The sequence below is a fragment of the Corvus brachyrhynchos genome, unplaced genomic scaffold (genome assembly GCF_000691975.1).
Source record: "Corvus brachyrhynchos isolate BGI_N302 unplaced genomic scaffold, ASM69197v1 scaffold370, whole genome shotgun sequence".
NCBI lineage: Eukaryota > Metazoa > Chordata > Aves > Passeriformes > Corvidae > Corvus > Corvus brachyrhynchos.
The window spans coordinates 211,561-234,556 of record NW_008235977.1 but is presented as its reverse complement, the minus strand read 5'-3'; the positions used below and the strand labels follow the sequence as shown (position 1 = coordinate 234,556).

Below are 22,996 nucleotides of genomic sequence, written 5' to 3'. Positions count from 1 at the left end.
ATTGTTACCGCAACCACTTCATTTTGGTTTCGACCACTCCATTCCAATGCTTTTACCTTCCATGGGGTTTTCCTGAAAGCCACCTCCCATCATAAACAGCATCCTTGAATCGAGGGTCCTTGTAGAAGGTGTATTTGGCACTGCGAGAAATAGGAGGTTCCTGTCTTGGCACATTCCCACCAGCTCCATATAGAATCATGTCAGAAGTCCCTTTAAGGGCCTGATCCACTGCTTGGCTTATTGCCCTCAGCCACTTGGTCTGAAACAGAAAGTGGTTCATCACAGAATTCAGCCAACACCTGTCTTTGTACTGACTCTCACCTTTACAGCAAGCACAGTCCTGTCCCTGGCACTGCTCAGCACAGTGCTGTGCACTGCAACACTGCTACCCTCAGGCACCATATACAGCCAGCCTGCACACCCAGCTGCAGAAACACTTCATTCTTGGGAAATACTCAGCAATCCTTCTCCCAGTTTGGATTCACAGGTAGGGGAAAAAGCCTCATTGGCATCACTGAAGTAGTGTCAAATTCGTAGATATGCCCACCTTCTCCTGTGGTGTTGAAGAAACAAGAACAAACTGTTCTTCTGGTGTTGTAATCTTCAACCCGTTCCTACATGGGGGGAAAAGTATTTTAATCCGTGAAATTCCATCCTGAAAACCCAAGGTTTCTTAAAGCATCAGTATTGTATCTTCTCTTCCCTACCCCAGCTAGCATTCCCTTTAAGTCAGCAATAAAAAGAAGCAGCAGCAAAGAAGACTTGCTTCCCCCTCGACCACCTTATTCTTTCCAATGTTTACGCCATTTTTTTTAAGACCTAGAAATACAGCATTTTCTGAAACAAGAAAAATGGGTAGACAGTGCTGCAATCATCGTATTCCATTCCAAATTCACAATAATTGGTTACAAAAAGCTCATCTTCTCTCCCAAAATATTAGACTATTTCAGCATCACAAGAATACTCACACGTTACCAGCTTCTTCTGAAAGAGCTTCTACCCACAGTGTGGACAAGGGAAAAATATGGTGTGTTGAGAACTGTAGGAAAGGAGAAGGGAAACATCAGCGGTTACTGATCCATTAATCCTGCCCCGTTTTTTTTCTAAATGGTTTCTTTTTTCCCTTTCTTTGAGGACAAGGAAAAATTGAGCATTAGGGACTCTTTCTACCACCCTGATCCAAGAAACAGCCAACAGAAACCACGCCGGCCACAGGGCAATGTAATCAAATGTTAAAAAGGCACATAATTTCAGATTTATTTTTACACTGCAAAAACTTCACTGTATGAAAAATAAGTAATGTTGTTTGAAGCAGAGAAAAGGTTTTGTTCCTGGCTCCAAGCTGGCTTACCTGAGCGTGCACCAGAGCATCGTTGAAGAGGATGAACCAGTTCACAGAGAACCTTCCTGCATGCTGCAGAGACAACCCCCGATTGCTGCTCTCACAGATCAAACGCCGCTCCGGCTTCCGCAAGGAATCCTACAGGAGGGGTCAAAAGCAAAATGACACAATCTCACTTCTCACTGATTGTGATGTAAGGTCGGTGCTTTAGTCTTTCACAGTAAAGGCCCAACCTTTCTAAAGTAAAGAGTACTACAGCAACACCAAGTGGAAAAAATAGCAAGTGCAACTGGGACAGCAGCATTAGTAATAGACACAGGCACTAAGAGCAATAGATTCAAGCTGCTAATGGACTGGCAGTTGTCACTATACCGTCATTTTCCCAGGAAAGGTCTTCCAGAAGCCAAGGGTGTATTCTGCTTCTTTAATTTTTCTGCTAAGATGGACAGCAAGGCTCTCGTAACATGAACTAGAATCCTGCAGCTTCTGGTATTCTGGAGATGCCTGTAGGGCACAAGGTAAGACAGAGCTGAGGGTGTTTCTGAATGCCTGTACCAACACCACCAACCAAGCTGCAATACAACTGCTCGCTTCATTAAATCAGCACTAAGTGCATGACAGTTGGTCTGGGTACTAAACAAAGCAGACAGAGTTATTTTCTTGGTGACATGTTCTGTTCATGTGCTGAGAGTTTTTAAAAATCACGAGAAGGTCTCTGAATGTTACAAGGAGAATGATTAATACACAATTACATGATCTACCTTCTTGCAGCTTAACAAGCTGTACTAGAAGTAGTGCTCCTAATTGCCGGAACAATATTCTAAATTACTATATTGGGCTAAATGTACAAGCAGTTACCATTCCTGTTTAGTCATCTTTTATCTCAAAACAAAGCAATTATATACATCTAAATGGGTGGTAAAAGTCTACCTAATATATACGTAGTGTTTTTAGTAGAGTATTACAGCAAGGGTTAGCTACAGCAACGATGCCAGATGAAACTGAAAAGCAACAGGCAAACATCAAAACAATATATCTGCAATTAAGCACTGAGGCACACAAACAAGCTCTGGCAGGGTAACAAGTTTCTACGTGTCATGTGCTCTGTGCAGGTGGTGTAAGATTGTGCAAATAAATCTACAAGATCTTTTTATCTTCCCTGCAGCAAATACAAGTTTGAGGTAGCTCCTCTGAGGAATAAGCTGTTTCTAATTACCTGGCATTTGCTTCACACAGTTACTTCCAAGATTTAAGTTTCATGTGTGTATTTATTGAACTATAGATAAAAAAGCCATCCTACCACTTCAAAACATGTGGCAAGCTTTAACAAAGTTCTGGCATAATTATGAAGTCGTCCAAATGGCATGAAAAACAGAGCATTCAAAACTTCCACTAGCTGGAGGTTTTCCTCATTCTTCTCAGACAGTTTCTGTAACAGCTCCTGGTTTTTACTCAAGAAGTCTCTAAATGATGGGACCATGGGGAAACAGAGGGACAAGAGAAGAAAAAACACAGACATCAGTGATGTTTTATGTAAATGAGCCCAGATAATTTTTTGGATTATCATAAACCAATACAAATTATAAGGGCAAATGCATGCTGCTTATTCATCTATTCACAATGCAGTTTGAGAAAGTACAGCAGTAAAGACATGTAGCTAAAACTGCAACACAAGAGTTGTTTTTTACTTCTAATTTCATATGCTCAGTCATCAAACTGGCTGAAGAAAATTGACTATGTTGCTCACTTGGAGTGTAACCAATCGCCTTTTTCCTCTTTACCACTTGATTAGTAAAGAACAAACAGGTAGAAAGACTTCCCCACTGCTTTTGAAGTAATAAGTTTCTAACACTGTTGATTTATACAAGAAGGCCTGAAAGAATCTTAGCTTTGCTCTAATGCACTTCCCTAAATATACTGAAATAATTTCTTCCCCCTCCTGTTGTTCAAGGCAACAGACCAGTTCTTCCCCTAACTACAAAAATTACATCCTACCTCAGAGAAAGGCAGGAAATCTGTTCAATCCTCAGTCTGATTTCCAAGAGGGAGAACTAATCTAGTTCAGAGAAGAAGAGGGAAATGATTCTGAAGACAGTACATTAGCACACAAATCCAGGATTTCTTCATTAAAAGGAAAGCACACCTATTTTTCCCTCTCCTTCGCCATATGTGTGTGCTCACTGGTGCTGGCACATATGACACATGCATTGAAACACATCCAGCTGGGAAGCATTTAAACCACAAGCTGCAAGAATCAGGTGAAGCTGAGAGAGCAGGCCCCAGGGACAGCAAAACAGATCAGAGGTCACAGAAGGCTCCCTAAGAACACTACATGGTTACTGAGATGTTATCTCACACAAAATACTGTACCTTGTCCTGCTCTGCTAATGATATTTAAGAAGTCTGTTATTGAACAAGCCTTAGGAATAAAGAAGAGAGAAGACTGTTTTTCCCAGTTTTAAATTTATGGCCCTGGACAGCTTGCTATTTTTAATTTTGAGATCCTCATATGGAAGTTTCTCAGTTGAAAAGCACCAAACAATAACAAACAACACTCAGTACAACCTGTCTACTCTTTTAGAGGACATGCTCAAAAACCTGCCAACTATGGAGACTTCCATTGAAGCTAGCACTTTTTTAAAGTCAGGACTATACCTAATGCATTCATGCTGCTGAAGATCCATAAAGATGGACTGACACCATTAACCATTTACTAAAGACAGCATCCCTCAGGGAAGGAGTGGGGGGAAGTTCATTATTAGCAGTAGATATTCTTAACTTCCCTTTGCAAGGAACAGGACAAAACTTGCACATCATCTCTTCCCTGAAGTGTTATTCACCTAGTGAGACCCCAGTTGCAGGAGGAGAAGCTGTGACACCCAACAGTGACAACTGATGTGATGAATTCAGCATGGGCGATTTCAGAATGAATTATAAACAAGCTTATACTTGAACCAAGATTTCCTCTAAGTCACCCTAAAAATCCTGACCAATGAAAAAAGATTCTCAGTGCCTCTCTGCAGGAAGATTCTGTATTTAGACTTTGGCACTGGTCCTCGAGTGCAGAATATTCTTCGTCCTAGGTACGTGCATTTCCAAGAACTTCCAGTATCATCGTTTACACTGCATTCAAAGTGGTCCATAAATGTTAACGGAATTACTCCCAGATTACAGAATTTGTAATTTTGGAAGGAAAGGCAGCAATTCCACAGACAAATTAAAAATTACCCTCAGTGCAACAACTTCTTCAAAGCACTAGGGTGAGAGATCCAGCGTCATTACTTTATTTCCTAGACAAAAATACTACTGAAATGAGAAAAAAGCTTTATGATCTAGAAACCTCAAGTGTGCTGTCTCAGGCCTTAAGATACAATTCCTTCCTCCCATTTACAGCATCTATGCATGAAATAGAGCAAAGAAACCTTGACAGGCAGAGAAGATGCACTTGCAGAAATGTTATTTTTGCATCATTTTAAAGCACTTCCATAAACTTAAAGAATTCAAATGGAAGTGAATTCACATTATCTACTGTAGCTAATTCTCTTCTGTATTTTCTTGACAGCAACATTTGAAAGAATAAATACTAACACTGAATAATAATAAATATTTAACCTCATTTAACTAAAGTTTTCAAAAAAATAATTATCTGAACTCTCTATTTCTTTGAAGGAATTTCCAGTAACAAGCTTTTTTCCTCCTTTCTCCACCTTCAAGATGAAGTAACTGAACTCAGCAGCATTTTAAGCTTAATTTTTATCACAGTTAAGGTAACTTTCTCTTCATCTGAAGGAAAAGGAATTAGTGTACTCAAATATGCTGAGACCAAGTCTCTGCATGGTCATTACTACACACATACAAACTCCATTATTTACAGTTCTTTGTTAATTGATAAAAATGTCCAAAAAATGGTAAAGGTTTGCTTACATTGCTGGCTTTGCAAGGAGCATAAATCCTCCCATTACGAGGAAGTTTGTTACTGAAGTACAATACCTAATATAGGGAAGAAAGAGATCTTCAGTTACAAAATGAAAACATCCCTGAAAGTAGCAACTGTTGTAATGTCCAACAGTTTATAATGACATCTGTAATATCTTTTACTATACAAGTTTTATAGTACTTGACCAACAGTGTTACTGAACACCTGGCATTCACCTTCCACATGGAACACTGAACATGCATCACTAGTCCACATTTCTGCTGCCATTAGCACAATGCAGAGGGCTTACATTAATGTTATTTTTGTTTCTCTCTGATTTGGGCATGTACAGAATAAACCACCTGTTCCAACCACTTAGTACTGCTAGCTTCTAATTATAGTTAAGATGGAAATTTCAAGATAGGAATTTTCTCTTTTCCTGCTATTCAACATTCTACCTCTGACTTCTCCCTATCACCATTAAAAAAAAAAGAAAAAGAAAAAAGAAAAAAAACCCAACACCTTTCTCTAAGGGAAGAGGTCTCTGCTTAGCCCATTTAACAGATTATACCTATGTTGCCTGCCTGATCCTTGAGAGATGCTCATGGCATTACACAAAAACATGCAGGCATTAGGAGCAAAAGAGCAGAGCAGAAGACAAGCAGTAATGAGAATAGAGATTAGATATTTCAGTCTTTGAGGCAGAAGAAATTAAAACTTTCTATTCTGAGTAATGAGAACCAATTCTGAAAATTCAGGTTACAAGAAAAATTGGAGTTGAAGACTATGTAAGAAAATGAGAAAAGACATATCTAGAATTATGAACAATCTATATGATAAACAGAGATGAAAGCTTCTTTTAGGGTGATACAGCATAAGTTCATCACTGACCCAGCAAAAATGTTATTTGTTGTGCTTGTGTTCAAAGAAACTGCAACTAGTTGTCCATTCAAAATGCTCCTGCATAACAAAAGTGATAACTACTGAAGTTGATAATCTTGAAATTTTGTTTCCTTAGATATTTTCAGATATCTGGTAACCAAGGCTACATTCAGATATGACATTTTTAGACTCTCTGTTAAGCCATTTTTCACAAAAACCTGTAGGTATTAAGTATGATGAGACTTCTGTCATATTTAAATAAAATTGTCCAGAAACTACAAGTTACTGAGGGGAAAGACAGAAAACAGGTTGACTGCATAGACCTTCTCTCCCAAAAGCATTAAGCCAATAAAAACAATAACCAGGAAAATTGAGACTTAATTCTGAGTACTAAAGCAGCTCCAGCTTTTGGGTGACAGGTGCAATGACAGCTGTTTAGCAGATACGAGGACAGAAGAATTTCCTTCTGGAAGACAACCTTTAGTTAATGACTATTGAAAAAGCATTTTGTAACCACAATAAACCCCCAAAGGTAGCTTTAATTAGCAGCCTAGGTAATTCTATCACATTATACTACAAGATTCTTAATAAGTAATAAATATTTAGGCTTATAGGCAGCAACCAAAGAAGAGTCTGTACCCAGAGTTTTACACAAGGGAAGCTGATGCTGTCCATGTGCTCCACTGGTGAAGACCTGGAGATACATCTCACTACAAAATGTATTTGTTTGTGTAAAACTCTCCATATATTTCTAAATCACAACAATACAACAGTTACACAGCTTTCCTTATGACCTACTTTCCCTTAACTCAGGGCTTGTTGCAGTCAGTAGATTAAGCCTGCAGAGACTCAAGATGAGAGGGAATTGGATACTTGCTCAGTGTAACTATCCAAAAAGAGACTGGAATGCTTCAGGATGGCCAAGCTCCTGGCTTCTTTTACTCCATGAAGAAAGCTACTTAAAGAAGCTCCATGTTGACCAATGAGATAGCACAGCTTGCTGAACCTGCTTGCCATTTCCTGCAACAACTGGATTGTATTTGCATTGCCCAAATTATCTGTAACAGACCAGAAAGCAATTTAGCTTACCTTATGAAAGAGCAGCACCCATTAACAGAGAGAATCACAACATGGTGCTGTTTAGATGTTTTATCAGCACTTTCACCTCATGGCTACATTATTCAGAATCAGAAATTCAACAGTTTTAGACTAAACACAGTGCACATAACGAAGGTATTTAGGGTGAAACCATCAGGAAAGTGCAAATAGTAACAGAATGTACACTGTCTAAATGCAACTGTCCTTCACCTCCTCATCCAAACAGAGGAGAAAGCAAGACTTCCGATTTATCTTGACAAAATATTACTTATAAATTCTGCATAACAGAAATTTGTTGTGGAACTTCGGGGAAACAATATCAAGGAAAACATTAAAAGAAGGTCTTACCTAAACCTAAAAGAGGTCTAAGGACCTGAGATTTGATCTCGCTCAGTTTGAAATAAAACCTTCTCTCAGTAGCAGCCAACTCATGCAAACTGGCAATATATCCCATTACGTTTTTGTCTACTAAGGCCAGACAGTTGTCACCACCAGCTATCACATTGCTTATGTACCCTACCTGAAAGATGAAAAAGAGAAAAGAAAAAACAGCAGCTTTAATATTTTTCTCTTTTTACACTCCAATTTAAAAATAGAGTAATGCAAATAATGCGTATTTTTAAGAGCACTAAGTGATAGTATTAATTACCGTCAGTTACAAACAACCCATTCAATACTGGCTTAATGCAAGAATGACAGAAGTTGAAGATACATTTATAGCCACTGCTGTTCATTTTCCTGATTCTGACAGAGCCTAAAGACAATGAGCAGACCACCTTTTAAGGTGGCTCATGCAGCCATTCCATGTTTAAGAGATAGTGACCTTAGGGCACATATTGCCTCACGTTGGTGCACCACTTGTTGTAACCGCTGGACTCTGCCTAGCAGGCTGCTGTGGCCTGAAAGCTCAGCGAGGGTTTCCTAGGGCCATGTGATCAACCACATCCCGGAGTCCATTTCGGACAGCCCCACAATGTGGCTCTGGCAGCCAGCAGCATTACAACACAGTGGTGGTAAAGGAGGTAGAGAAGGGTCTCTCGTGAGGGACTGAGATGGCTTTAATCACATCTTACCCCCACGATGTTCAGAGGTAGAGAGACAGCGTGGTCTGAGTGCAGGGTGGTTTTGCCAGGGGCCCAGGGGCGGTCCCTGGGTGGGGTTGGGGTACAGAAGCAAATAGGGAGTAACCGAGGGAGTGGCCAAGGCTAAGGAGGGAACAAGGCGAACGTACAGAATCACGGGCTTAACAGCCCACCACATTCAGTCACTTCTAGAACTGCAATATGCTTATATCAACAATGTTATTAAACAGCATCATTACATCAGCTACTTCTCCTATTAAATACGAAGAGAGAAGAACAAGCCTTTATTACAATTATGACTGATCTGAACAGGTCCTTTCTGGACCAGGAATATGTCTATTTATTGGTAAGAGTCCAGCTTATTGATACTGCAATATTACTAACAGTAGGTATTTGCTTCCCACAGTACTTCAAAGCAAAATTCTTCCCTAAGGTGTGCACAAGTGCCACTGATGCACTGTGGTTCCTCATTAATTTTGGTTCACATGCAATGCCACAGAGTAATTCAGAGTTTGAGCTCTACTTTTATTTCCTTGGTTGCTAAATAAAGGGTTCCCTTGAAACTCTGAGCCAAAGTTGTTCAACAAGCAACCCACAGGCCAATTCTCATATGCAAGAGCCTACCAGTCACCTTTAAAGAGAAGGGAATGGCTAGCAACAATCTTACAGAAGGAATACAGGTGTGTGTGTGTCTGCATGCACAGACACAGACCCAGGGTCTAAATCTCTGTCTCTCCTCAAAACACTTCCCAAACTATTCTGCTCAATGCAGTGATACCCAGAGGAGCTAAGGCAGACACACTCTCTTCTACCCTCACCATTTCCCTTTTGTTACCTTAAACTCATTTTGTTCTGAAACCATACACAAACAACTTGGAAGAGGACATGCAGTCACAGTACACACTCCTACCTCATGCCAACCTCAAGGCACATGTAAGATTCAACTTCATGAAAAAAATTGTGCAGGGGCACCTCCTGTCTCCCATTAACATCAAATGCATGTTTTTGCTCAGATCCCCCTTTACACTCATGTGAAAGGGAGGGGTAGGGAAGCAGATGGCGCAGAACTCACAGGGATCTTCTGCCCAGTCACAAACAGGAGGCCTAATATTGCAATGGAGTCACAGAACAGAGCAGCCAGTGGCCTCAGCTGAGAGACAACAAGAAACTGAAGAGTGATAGCAGTGAAGACTGAACACAAAGACTATGGTCAAACAGAGCACAATAAAAGAGCACATTTCTGCAGCATGCACACATGGAAGGAAATGGATTAAACACACTCGAAATACCTCCCTGTCCCTCAAACAGAAGGGAAGGCCAAGAAACAGGCAGGAGAGAGAACAATACTAATTGGGCCTCCTCTCTGCCCTCCACCCACTGTACTCCTCATGTGACTACTAGGAACCAATAATGTGGCTTGACAACCTTAAAGCTCATCAAGCCATCAGCACTGTGCTATTTCCGAAGAGCACCAGTATGATCTGTATTGACTTAAAGGAAGTAACACTCACCTTACTACAGGCTAGTAACAAAGCTGGACTCTTAGCACAGCTATTTTCATTCATATTGTTTTCTCTTGATGTCTCCTGGCCACTGTAATATAATCCAGGTTGGAAGTCTTTCTCATCTGCTAAGAAGAGGGAATAATCTAGTCCTGCTGCTGTAGTCCAAACACCATCACCGCACACCTAAAATTTGGGAGGAAGGAAGACATTAAAAATCATCACCCAAAGCTGGAAAGAGAGAAAAGTACTTAACTCTTCTAGTCACACATGTACACAATACACCTGCCTAGATGATCTATTGCAATAACTGGTCAAATTTTCAACTTCAGTGTCTCGTAACAAATAAACTCCTTGCACATATATTGAAAAGTCTTTCAGTTTTCTTTCTAATGGCTGATTTTTTTGCCTTTCAGTTACAAATCAGTTTTACTTTTAAATGGGCATCAAGTGAGCTTGATTAAAGTTGGAACACTATTCTCCCCTCTACATTTAACCACAAAAGCTATATAAACTTGGGAGACAGTTAATCTGCTGTACATTAATTTGCATAAGGCCTAAGCAGAAAAACTGTGCAGCTAGTTTTCTATTAAGACGAGCACAAGAAAACATGGGAAAGGCTGTGGTCTAACCCAAAAATTGTTATTTTCCTATTCACTCAATGTGATGAAAAGTTCAAAACAAAGAGAAAACCCACTGCCAAGACTCTGCAAAGCTCTGGAAATACAGAAACAACAAATGTGGTCGTGGTCCGGCCAAACTAAAAATGCTAGAAACAACTGTTTAGAATAAAAACAGAGTTACGAAGTATTTGGAAGTTTCAGCACTGCAACATCAATATCGGAGAAACCAAATATAAGGCAAAGTGAAATCTGATAAGAAGATACAACCAGTCACATTTCTCACTTCTAGAACATCACTGTGGTCAAAAACCAGCAGAAGTCTGTCTGAAGGACTTCTTGGGTAGATTTTCACAAGCTCATCTAAAGATCATTTCACAGCACAAGCCAAAGAAAATCAAGGGCTCTATTACTAAATAGCACACAGATACATGAACAGGTCATTCTCAGAAATTACTCTGCACTCACTTGTACAAGAAGAGACCTTAAACAGAAAGAAGAAAAACACAGAAAACAAAGTACCTTTGAGAGGCGAGGGACTGTTGTTGGGGAGTTCAAGTGACCAAGCTGGCCGGAGATATTACTGCCCCAGGAATACACCTGTAAGAAGCAGTGCTAAACATCAGAATATATATTTACATACATGGAAACATAGTGAACTGTGGTAGCACAACACATCAAGTGTGCAAACACACACAAGTCAAGGAGATAGGATTTGTGTGTCAAGAAGCATTTCCTCAATTTTCACTGTCTTCCTACATTCCCAGATTGTCTTCTCACATTCAGAAACGGAATGCACCAAATCAAGTCACAGCAATCTTTAAACATCTTGATGGTACATGCAGAACTTGGGCAGAAATAGGACTTGGATTCCACACTACTTCCATGATGCCTCCCACAAATGGGAACAAAAGTTTAGAAGCAAGAGAAACAAAAAACTAGAAAAGACCAAACATGATAATTATGTCAGAGATAAACAATAAATGTTAACGAACACTTGTACCTGGGATTTGGCAGTGAGTGCCAACGAATGATGGCCACCAGCGGAGAGGTGAATCACTTCCTTACCATCAAGGCTTTTCACACACAGTGGCTGAAGCCTGTCAATCCCCAGAACCCATAAGGCAAGGGAAGAGGGGTAGAAGGCAGGAAAAAGAAAAATTATTATCAGAGGTACTCTTAATGCAAAAACACTCAAAGTTTTATTTTCTTCCCTAAAACAAATTAGAAAAAACAAAGATACATAGAGTCTTCTTGCAATAAACTAGCTTAGTCAAAATGGTCAGGAAAGGCACAAATTGATGATAGACCTCACCCTAATTTGGACAAAGTCAAAATATCATCAAAACTGTTACTGATTACAAAGGGAAATGTCATAATTGATTGATGCTTGGTAATAATACAGCATAAAACATGTTGTTTGAAAAAACATATGTCACAACGCTTAAAAGAACAAGAACATAATGCATGGCAGATGTTGAAATTTGAGAATTTGAGACAGTTCAATACTCAAAATTTTCTAGCAATCCAGTGAATAAAAAAAAAACATTTGCCAAAGAAATCTCACCTTGGCAGAACATCACCATGCCCTAGCTGTCCTTCCTTCCCTTTCCCCCAGCTCCACACCTCTGTTCTTAGAGAGGGCAGAAGAGCATCAGCTTCACCACTGTAGGTTGGAGTCAGAGCTACAGTCCTCATTTTTGCCCGTCCTACCTTCCGTAAGAGCCTTGGGGAAACTGAACAGAGGCCAAGAATTAGAAAAATTGCTAAGCATTTTGGTAAATGTATCACTCAGATTGTGCGTTACACAGTAACAGCACTACTTAATAGTAAGTGATCAAAACTTCTTAAAGCAGTTTTAATTCAAGCCTGGGAACAAAGGTTGACAGGTAAGACAATAGGTTACGAATACGAAAAAGTAACATAGGTGCTAAAAATAGACAGATGTCAAGTAGTTTTTACCAGCTGCTAAAGGATAGCAGACATACGAGAACTATGCAGTTATAATGAAGCAAATGAACCAAAACAAACTATAAAGAAAGTGTTTTATAAGACAATATAACCTTGAAGATTCCAATAATTCCTAAAATTCCTCTCAAATGCAAGATCAATACAGAACTAAACCACATACATGTTCAGAGCAATTAACAACATTAAAATCTGTGAGGGAAGAAGGTCATTAACTTTGAAGTTAAGCAGTGGGAATTGGAATACTTACAGGTCCCTGGCTCAAAAGCAGCTCAGTGCAGTGTGAATTACAGACCACACAGATTTGTATCTTCTACACAACCAACATGAAAGATACCTTAGCATCATCTGGCAATAGGACTCCTCCAATGTGCTCACTTTACCTTAATTTAACAAGAAAGACCATTTGTAAACCCACCCTGCTTTTGGTTTTCTTAGGATGCAGTATCTGCTAGCCTGAACTCTCTCCACTGCTTTCAAGTCCTAAGATATCGTTTAGAATTCATAAAGACCTTTGATACAGCATTAGATTTGTGTTTATTAAATGTTTGGGGTATTGTGGACTTACAAACCTCCACATTATTATAAGTTTTCCAGTGTTTTTTCCCCAACATGCTTTTTTACCTTGTGACAACAAGCCAGGCAGGGAAAGCCTTCGACTCCCTCCTTCAGATTCCTCTTCTCTAATATCTACTAAACTGGAACTCTTCTTCCCCTGCATGGATTCCAGTCTGACCTGCTCTTCTCGACTGTCTTTCAGAGCTTCAGGCCCTGGGGACCTGCTGCCCGACTGAGATCCTGGCTCACTCGAAGATGTGCCATAGAAGTTCATGACTTTCTTCAGGGACAGGGCTCCAGCCTCGTACGTGGCAGCAACTCTCACCCCAACTGCTGAGGCACAGGAGGCCACCAGGCTGTTCAAGGCGGATGTGCTGCTACCCGGAGGGCCAGGGATACAAGCACCGAGTTGTTCCTCTTGAGATGGCTAAAACCAAAGGAAAATTGGAAACTATCAGAGCAGACAGCACAGAACAGCAGGATGATGAATACACATTCACTATGCAAACCATGGGCTGGACTGAACACCATGTAATGTTTATTATAAATGTTTATTGTAAATTATATATGTATTTTAACTGTATATAATTCATATATGTTTTTTATGCCTCAGTGTACATCTATTGCTCTGAATCATTTTTTTTAAAGTAGGACCAAGCACCATTTCTAAATGGACTGGGCTTTGTGGCATCTCTTGTAGCTCACCCGTAAAAGACTGCAGGTCTGGGGTTTCTAAATACCAAAAAAAAAAAGGATCTTTGCAAACAAATATAAAAAGAGATATAATTTTAAGCTTATTACCAACTTCTTTGACACCAATGAAAGTGCATCAGTGAGCATGCTCTACTTTCAGAGAGACAAGTTCTCTCTTCAATATGGTAAAAGGAAAACAGCAATTGATGGATTCATTTTGCAAGCCCTATCTTAAAACCAGTCTGGGTTGTGTTCTCTCACACCATTGTTGTATCCATATAAGGCTTAGTTAATAATCAAGTCACAGTAGGGACAAACTGACTGAAGGCAATTATTAGTCCTAGCACACCACTATCCGTAATAGCAATCAGCTGATCCACCAAATATGACAAATAGTTTGAACATTAAAACAAAGACAGCGAAGTCCCATTTCCCCATCTAATACAAAGTGGGAAATGGTATTAATACAGGAATTACAGCTCATTTTATTCTGTCAAAATAAAAACAATCTTTGACTTCTTTAAGCTTCTTTAAAGCTTAGGTTAAAGAATTGGGATTGGTTCTATTTACTTCATCCTATTTCTAAAAGGCATGCCTAGCAATACACTAAAGAAAACTTCATTTGTGTAGGAAAGCAGTGAAAAATGAAGGATTTTACTAATGCTGAAACACTTCATTAGACCTCATCTCTGCTCTTCACATGGATAGTCAGCTGCGGAAGATTCAGTGAATCAATTCCAGTCTTCATTCCTGACACTGCACAAGGAAAACAGTGCTCTGGAAATATTCCAGGAACAAGGAGTTGAGAAAGGGAGCATGAAGCTATGTTTCAGTCATTTCCCTATGCTGGAGTTCTTGCAAGAGGTCTGAGGAGCCCACAACTGCTAGAACGCATTTGTATTAGCAAAAAGCAAAAGAAAGAGCAAATGTATTTACACAACATTTATTTCTCTAAGTTTTCCTGAGAGTAAGAAAGCATAACTTGCTGAACTACCAAGTTACTGGACAGATTTTAAAACTATGGCGGTTTTGTTGCCATCAGAGGCAATAACAAAAATCAACTATTTATTAGGTACTGTGAAATTTATTTCCCTGAACCACTGTGGAGAACGTCTTACTGCAACTACTAAAAAAATAAATAAATTTATGTCTGCATAACACTGTAAAGGACAAAAGAAGTTTTCAGAATTCCACTGTCAATTTTGCAAATTAGGCCACAGAGCAGCAGGCTTCCTCACAGGACAGTAGTTAGATAAGGACCACCAGACTGCACTGCAAGATTCTGGATTAGTTTTTTGTCTAGTAATTTTTGGGTTCTATCTTCTTCCCTTTGCCCATAATTACATTTCCCTTTTTTTTCTCTCTAAAGACCAGAAAATGGTATTTCATCAGGGAGTCACAAACAGCTCTTGAACCTTCATGTCAAGCATTTTCTGATGCTTACTAAGAGATGAGTACTGGACTGTTCTGCTATAGCATCAAAACAGTGTTGTTCAATCATTCTCCACACCACACAGAGTAGTACTTATACATCTCCCATCCCTTTTTATGAGTTTATGCCATGCCTACTTTATTAACACTAGAAACCTTTTGGTCAAACCTTTTAGCAATTTGCAATCCAGAATTTTTAACTGATTGAGAACTTAGACGGATTTGTGAGGGATTTGTTCCAGGTACAGAAATTAAACCTTTACCTTAAAGGTAAATCAGGAGTAAGATTCATGGAATCTTACTGCCCCCCACAAATGGAAACCCATGCATAAGGAAAGAGCATGGAAATTGGCTTACATGGTTCTGGTACTGCAGACCATGAAGAGGAGAGACTAAAGTACTGTCAAGGGTGCCCACAATGAAGGCTCACAGTTGAACAATGATGGAGGACAAAAAAAAAATCTTCCACTTAAAAGTTGAGAACCACCACAGTGAAAAAAACCCACTTGGAAACGATAAAAACACCATAGCTACATTAAAGTAGGTTTTTCATTTGTAAAAAGAGTAATGTTGTCACACATGCAACAGAAGTTATAGCAAATTATGAGCTAGTGATTAGGTACCAACCTGCTCAGGTTCTGTACAGATGTTTTTATTCAGGCTCTCATTTAATGAATGATCTGACAAACCAATTAAGTACTCTTTCACTTCTTTTTTGTCAGAGAACAGAGTATTTCCTGAACTAGAAATTCCACTATCTTCCTGTCCATCGCTGCTGGTAAGGCCACTTGGTCCATCGGATTCTAAACCAATAAGCCTATGTTGTTCCACAAGTGGTTTCTGACAGTCTTCACTTTGGCCAGCTGTTACACTTTTGCCTTCAGGGGTGTCCGACGACGGACAGAAAACGTGGGTTTCTGGTTGGTTAGCAGACAGTGCTACGCCCAGTGGGCAGCAGTGACTATCTGAAATGATTACATGATCTTCCTTGTCCGTCATGGTAATGAGAGGCTGACTGCAGTGATTGCATCTCTCTGGGATAGGCTTCATTTCCTGCACAGGGAGACATTGTACCAGAGCCAGGCTGTGGTAGGCTCCGCAAGCAATCTGGAGCACAACACGTCCTGCCAGGTGCTCTACCTTCTGTGGCTTTGTCACTGGGAAAGTTGTTGTTATGAGACCCAGCTGGCAGCCACTCCCCCAGGCCCATATCTCTCTGCTCAGCGATAGTGCCAGCGTGTGTTCCTCTCCACATGCCAATTGCAAAATCCTTACTGATAACAGAGGGCTGGTTTCAGAATCACAGATACTGACGAGTTGAGGCTCTGGCACACACGGCTGATTAGCAACTGCACACTGGCCAGCAGAATTGTCCCCCCACATGTACACCACACCGCTCTCTGTCACGGCTCCATTATGGAAGGTGCCGGCTGCCACTGTAATAATACGATGTCCAAGCAAAGTGTTTTCTAAGATAGGAGTGTTAACACATGACTCCTCAGGTCCTGATCTCCAGGGCAGTTTTCCAAAACTGTAGACCGCTCCACCTGGGAAGGGGATAAAAAGAAAAACAAATCCTAGTCTGAGTGTAAAACCAGTTGTTAAACCAACACAAAAATTTGAAGAATGCTTCAGACACATAGATATGAATTCCTAGCTTACTCCAGGCTCAGCAAAACCATGGCTATTGATATAAGAAGGCTGCTAGTTGCTCTCTGCAATTGTTGCTGTCAAGTTCTACACCTCATGTTAATGTTACCCTGTGCATGCATGCACTATTAAAATAAGCAATGCTTTTCTGCTAAAAATTCTACTATACTCAAGTCAAGTGAGATAAGTGTATTGGTTGGTCCTTGCTAATTCAAGAACATATTAAGGACATACAAATGTGTATGAGGAACAAAGTACAGAGCTCATCTTTCCAAACACAGATCTAGCATCACTTCTAAAAGAAGAAAACTTGACAATATCTGAAGATTGTTATTGCCCCAGATCATTACAACTAAGGTGTTTATTACCTTCTGTTAGAAGTAACCCATGATGGATTCCAAGGGCTGCCTGTAACACTGTCTTTCCACTGAGGCCTGGAAGCCTTTCTGGAGTAACAGAGCAGGAACCAGCCTTCCAAACATAGACCAGGCCTCTCTCTTTGGCTCCTTCTGCCTCTTCTGAGCTACAAAGATTGGAGGAAATTGGAACACCATGAGGATGAAGTTTTCTGTGGCTCAGTAATGCCTGTGTAGGAAAGGCTTAGTAGTTCAGACATTAGTTTTACTTTCAAGCCAACATATTTAAATTAATATTATCAAACTGTAAATTAAATGCTATTTAAATGAAAAAGCAAGTGTCTTCTATTTGAAACCATTAGCTTTTTTCTCATTTGTACTTTACCATGTACGGATTGCTCCCATTAATAGTGTGTTTAAAACATTTAATACACCTGTAAGAGCTCATCCTTTATATTCTTTTATTTCTACCTCTAGAGATAAAAATGAGGTTTTGATTGTTTAGGGTTTTTTTCCTTCTGCTAATTCTTAATGAGTTTCTCAGATTCAAATGAGCCAGTCATTCAAATCAACTGAACCACGAAGCAAAAATATCCTGAAATAGTATGCAAGTATCAGGGCTTGCTGGAGTGACTGGAACTATCCAAAACTAGTTTAACACTCCAACACACTGTGGTTTGAATGCTCGGTCAGCAACTTCTACAACTCAACACAAAGAAATTCCTCAGAATTTTTACAAGCCCCCAGTTTTAAAAATTTGTCATTAAATCAAGAATCCCTTGATTTAAATACAAAAAGCTATTTTAAGTATCAATATAGAGTGGCAGCATTTAAAGCTAAATTAATAGTCATGCTTAAATTTCCTTACAACTGTATATAGACTAGACTGTTACCTACCCAGAAAGAAAAAAGTGGGTTTAGCTCCTTACTTGACAACAGCCAAGTCACTGACTCCCTGCATAAATCAGTTCTTGCAGCTTGGCATGAACTTGTGAAATTAAATATATTAAAACAGCAAGAAAAGCTTTGATGGAATGATAGTCTATGTCTAGAAGAAAAGGCACAAGAAATAAAACGTACTCCAAACCTGTACCAAACCCAGAAAAAGCTATTCTGATACACCACACTGCAGGCAAACCTATGCAAGTAGCCTTATTCCTGAAGACTGTGAATTTGCTAAACAACACATTTTGTTACCTGAGGTGCACAGGATGAACAACATCTTTATGCAACCTGCCTCTGAAACATTCAAGTTAAGACTAGCTAAGAAATTAAATTATCTCTTAGCTCCTGTGCCTATCCCAAATACCTTTATTTTTCTACAAAACAGAAAGAAAAAAAAAGAAAAAAGAAATTCTAAAAGGTGACAGTCTAGAACTCTTCTAAAATTCAGGTAAATAGTTTATTCCAAAAAGCAAATACAGAATTAAAATGCAGAGTCCATCTCACATTTCAAATACATAGGATATATACATATACATAGTAATATATACACAAAGAAAGAAAAAAAAAAGGCTTAAAAATTCAGTATTAGTATAAGGACATTTCACCTAGGATAAAAATACAGATTTTACACAGACAGGCAAAACACTCCAAAGAACACAAAATGATAACACTGAGAGTTTTCATCAACATACTCTGCATGAAAACTAGGTCAAAGCCTGATATTTGCACTTTTATCCATTTAATGGGACTTCGGGAAACAGCATAAAACAAATTCGGACATTCACATAACAGGATTTGTTACAAAAACGTTTGACCTCTATCAAGTATCTCAGTGCAAGAAAGCAGTGGAAGAACAGACTAGTGCAGGCTACTGATCCACAACCAAAATTCACAGGTGCAGGTACCAGACAGGATTTACTGTTCACTTGAGAATGTTACTTTCAAGTTTGTAGCCTATGGCTACGGCTCCACAAGTTACAACAATCAGCTTAAAAAAGAAGTTGCTGTTGTAGCAACTTTTCTGTTCCAGACACAACTGAAGCTAAATTAATAATCTTCCCTTTAGTGTAAGTTTCAGTACAAGTTACATAAGGACTATGCTGATATCACTTAATTTTCCAGGATGATCATGAGCTGGCCTATTTCAGATAGCGTCTGTGGTTTCACCTAGCTGCTCATTCTCACCTTCTTTCCTGCGAGTCCATCTGTCAGTGGCAGCACTCCATCACCACCAAATTGTTCCTCTTTCAAAAGGAACAATACAATTTTCACAAACTGAAAAACATAAAAACCAGCTATTTAATCACAAGTAACATAAAACAGTATAAATTTAAGATGAACAGATTTGCATGAGCAGAAAATGATCAGGAGCTGAATTTGTAACTGCATTCCTGAACCAAAGCACACAACACCATCAGAAGGTGCAATTCTGCCTGGGCAGAAATGCAGAAAGCCGAGTTCAAAACATTTCTTCATGCAAACTGGTGGCAGAGTGCCTATGGGGATAAAAGACAACCATGGAAGGCAAGGAAAAAAAAAGTGGCTGCTCTAGCTACAATTCCATCCTTTCAGATTTTGAATTTTGCAAGTTCACCCTCACACCTTTCCATCCTCATGAGGATACCTTTGTATCACTTTTCTTGGAATAAAACAAAGCTACAGTTAATCTTTGTTTCTTATGATCTGATGGGCTGTTTTCCGTAATATTAAAAGAATTGTGATTTCTCTCTATCTACTGCATTAGCAGATGAAGTATTACAAATTTTAGTAACATTAATGCATGTGTATAATCATATTTATTAAAACAAAGTTTCATATATAAATGCTTTAGACCTGTTGCTTTATGATAGTTGCTGTCTGATATCCACTGTAACAAAATCAGAAAATAAATTAGTTAGTATAAGTCTTAACACCCAGAATAAGTAGTCTGAAGCTTTTGCATACAGAAACAAATATGGCCAGTCTTAAATACAAGAGACAATATACACAGACCTGTAACTCTCATACAGAAGTTTCAATGCACACTTGGAAACAGTAATCATCAAGTTGATAAATAATTAAAATAACTAACAAAACCTCCAACACTTTCACTGGAGTGCTCTGAATAATGAATTACCAAAGAGACCTTCACAAATAGAAACAACACAGCATACCAAACAATTCCAGTCTCTCAGATACAGGACACTAAAAAGAGTGATTTGGGCTTCAGAGCTGGCAAAGAACAGACCTCAAAAAGGTAAAGATTTGATAACGTAGTATTGTGGTAAGTCATGTACACCCTGCTCTAAAAAAAACCACCCCAAAAACCAGAGCATACTTTCTAGGAACACGAAGGCACACTTGTCACCAAGACAGTCTCTCCTTCCTCAACTACAAAAGGAAAAAACCACTTACAGTTGTAAAAGTTAACTTTTAAAATATTAACAAAGGAAGTCTCACAAATATAAGGGAACTGTCATGAAATGCTTCAGTAGCAGAGGTATTGATGAAACATCAAAGGAAAATGGAAGTGCATTTTTGGAACATTAACTTCCTGAGGTGTTCTTGCTCAGAGTAAGTCCATTTAGGGTTTTCTTTAGCCTACTCAAAACCACCTAACCCTACAATTCAGTCTTCCTTTGTGAAGGACTCTAGCTTCAAATAAAAAGATCCAGTGGATCAGTGAATCAAAGAGATGAAAGCTTTCATAGAGTAACTGAAGTATCTACAAATATACCACTTATATTGCATACAGTTATTTGAGGTTAAGGAACTGAGGCTTAGAATTCCTGACTTCTAGAATTTATGGACTTTTTTAAGGACTCAAAGAATTTCTTTTTATTTTCATGAGCCTCGACTGCAAAAAAATTTATTGTAATTGTCATAAAACCTTCTGATTGTAACAAAGTTAAAGCCAGGCATCTGATTAGCTGTTATGCAAGATCTCCCTTCAAAGCCAAATTGAAAACCTATTTACATAATAATTAAGTAACAAAGCCACAACAGCAGCAAACTAGAAACGTGATATAAGAGCACAATATGATGGCAGTGATAGATTTTCTTTTCTTTACAGAAGCTCACACTTAGGGTTGCATTACCAAGCATTTATGCATATAAGGGAAAACAAGAGTCAAACTGTTTTCTTTCCATAGATGAAACATCTTTAAGACATTTTGAAATAACTTTCAAATTCAGTTCAAGTTTTCATTCACTCCTGGGACAGCACAACATTATTCCCATTTCATAGTTAATGCAAAATACAAGTTGCTTTGCTACAGCTACAAACTAAGTAAAATAATTGTAATATAAAGTTTCTTCCTCCCAACAGAAATATGTAATTTTCCTTGCTTATTCTCACATTACATATACATTATTTCCTTTCCACTACCACTACCTGAACTGTTGTTAGATTTAGCATTCATGGAGATGAACGGTCAAGCACAAAACAACACTCCTGCATGGAAGCTCAGTGTGATACCAGCATCTTCACTGCTATGCCCATACTTTTACCGTCTACATTTTTGTTTCGATGCTCAAGAGGAAAGCAGCAAGGAGTGCCAAATATGAAGTGGATTTGTGCTACAGACAGATGGTCACTGGCATGACACTGATGTCACACTCTCCACTTACAGAGTTAAAGGCTAATTCTCCAGAAATCGAACACCACCACACTGTAACAACTGCCATGACTGGGAATGAAGTGGAGCAAACATTACTCTCATTATCATGGACTGTGCTCTTTGCTGACCGTTTTTAAGTGAGCACCACAGGTATGAAGGCAACCTTACATTCAATGCTGAACAGCAACAGCTGGTATGCCCCTGACTTTCAGAAACACTAGAACTCCCATGAGCCTCATGTGCTTATTTACCTGCTGTGTCAATAAACACTGCAAATAATTCTACAGCTTTCATACGTGTTTACTTACGTATTTCCAAACACATTTTTAATACATTTGTTGCATCATATTTAGCAATAACTTGCAGGACCAAGACTGCATGTTTGTTACACAGAATCACCTACTCAGGTTCTGAAGAGGTAATCTCCAAGCTTCCTCATTCAAAACAGAGTTGTCAACACCAGTCCGGTCTACACACATCATTTACTGGTGCTAACTGTGGCTTACATTCAATGCACGACCAGCTCAAGAAGCGCTTGTGTTTTGGTCAGCACTAACCACTGCTTTTAACACTGTGTGATTAAGACCTGCTCAGAACAAAACAAAACAACTGGCTTCTGAAAGACAGTAGCGATCCCTTCAGATGAGGGCTCAAAGCTGTCAATGCCAGTTCCAGTGAATGCAGGATGGTAGCAAAATACAGCAGTAAAGAAGTCGGGGAAAAAAATCCAACACAGAATTATCTGCTACAGAATGCAATTAATAGTTAAAATTTACCAGACTCATATGAGACTCAAAAAATTCTGAATGTCCTTCTGCCTCTTTTTCTTTTGAAATTACACCTTAATTTAGCACATTCTCAGGTGCTTCCTCTTCTGAACACAGAAACTGAAGATGCTAAGTACAGCTAGTTTACATAAGCTGCTGCTCTACAACAGCTGTGATTAACTACAGATCATCTACGACCACTCCGGTTGCTCCCCGGTGCCTCATCAAAATATTTTCGTTCTGGAAGAGGAGGTCTGTGACAGTCACAGCACGGTATGTCACCTGTACAGGATACTGCAGCCACAGTAGGACCATCACTCAATACACTCCAAAAGCTGAAACTGCATTTACCCCTAAGCAAGCAAGTCAGGCAAAGGGACAGGACTTTTAAACGCAAATGGAAGGACATGAAGGGCATGTCAGTTACAGTGCGGGGGTCTCTTTCCACCAAGAGGGAGGAGACCTTTCACACCCTACAGAAATACACCTCGAAATCTCTGCCGTACCAGCCCATCACAGCGCGGTTAGAGACGGACACCCAGGGTCTGTCACAGCTGCTCTTCAGCCTCTCCCCGAGTCCCCCGGCG

General features: G+C 39.4%; 1 protein-coding gene across 4 annotated transcripts in view; it reads right to left on the bottom strand.

Moving 5' to 3' along the window:
- Positions 1–22,991, bottom strand: part of ALS2 (ALS2, alsin Rho guanine nucleotide exchange factor) — a 37,161-nt gene extending 14,170 nt beyond the window's left edge. For 2 of the 4 annotated variants that reach the window (XM_017728051.1, XM_008629679.2), the window contains exons 1-18: positions 22,916–22,991; positions 19,229–19,318; positions 17,111–17,265; positions 15,720–16,639; positions 13,035–13,395; positions 12,010–12,178; positions 11,446–11,542; positions 10,965–11,042; positions 9,832–10,008; positions 7,587–7,758; positions 7,018–7,198; positions 5,267–5,332; positions 2,643–2,805; positions 1,715–1,846; positions 1,352–1,480; positions 969–1,039; positions 548–614; positions 57–259 (exon numbers count right to left, since the gene is read on the bottom strand). In XM_017728051.1, the coding sequence (XP_017583540.1) occupies positions 57–259; positions 548–614; positions 969–1,039; positions 1,352–1,480; positions 1,715–1,846; positions 2,643–2,805; positions 5,267–5,332; positions 7,018–7,198; positions 7,587–7,758; positions 9,832–10,008; positions 10,965–11,042; positions 11,446–11,542; positions 12,010–12,178; positions 13,035–13,395; positions 15,720–16,639; positions 17,111–17,265; positions 19,229–19,248 (3,161 nt within the window). In that variant the 5' untranslated portion in view covers positions 19,249–19,318; positions 22,916–22,991. Of the gene's footprint in view, positions 1–56; positions 260–547; positions 615–968; positions 1,040–1,351; positions 1,481–1,714; positions 1,847–2,642; positions 2,806–5,266; positions 5,333–7,017; positions 7,199–7,586; positions 7,759–9,831; positions 10,009–10,964; positions 11,043–11,445; positions 11,543–12,009; positions 12,179–13,034; positions 13,396–15,719; positions 16,640–17,110; positions 17,266–19,228; positions 19,319–22,915 lie in introns of those variants that run through there. The other 2 variants (XM_017728062.1, XM_017728066.1) reach the window with 2 other exon arrangements.
- Between the last annotated feature and the right edge of the window lie 5 nt (positions 22,992–22,996).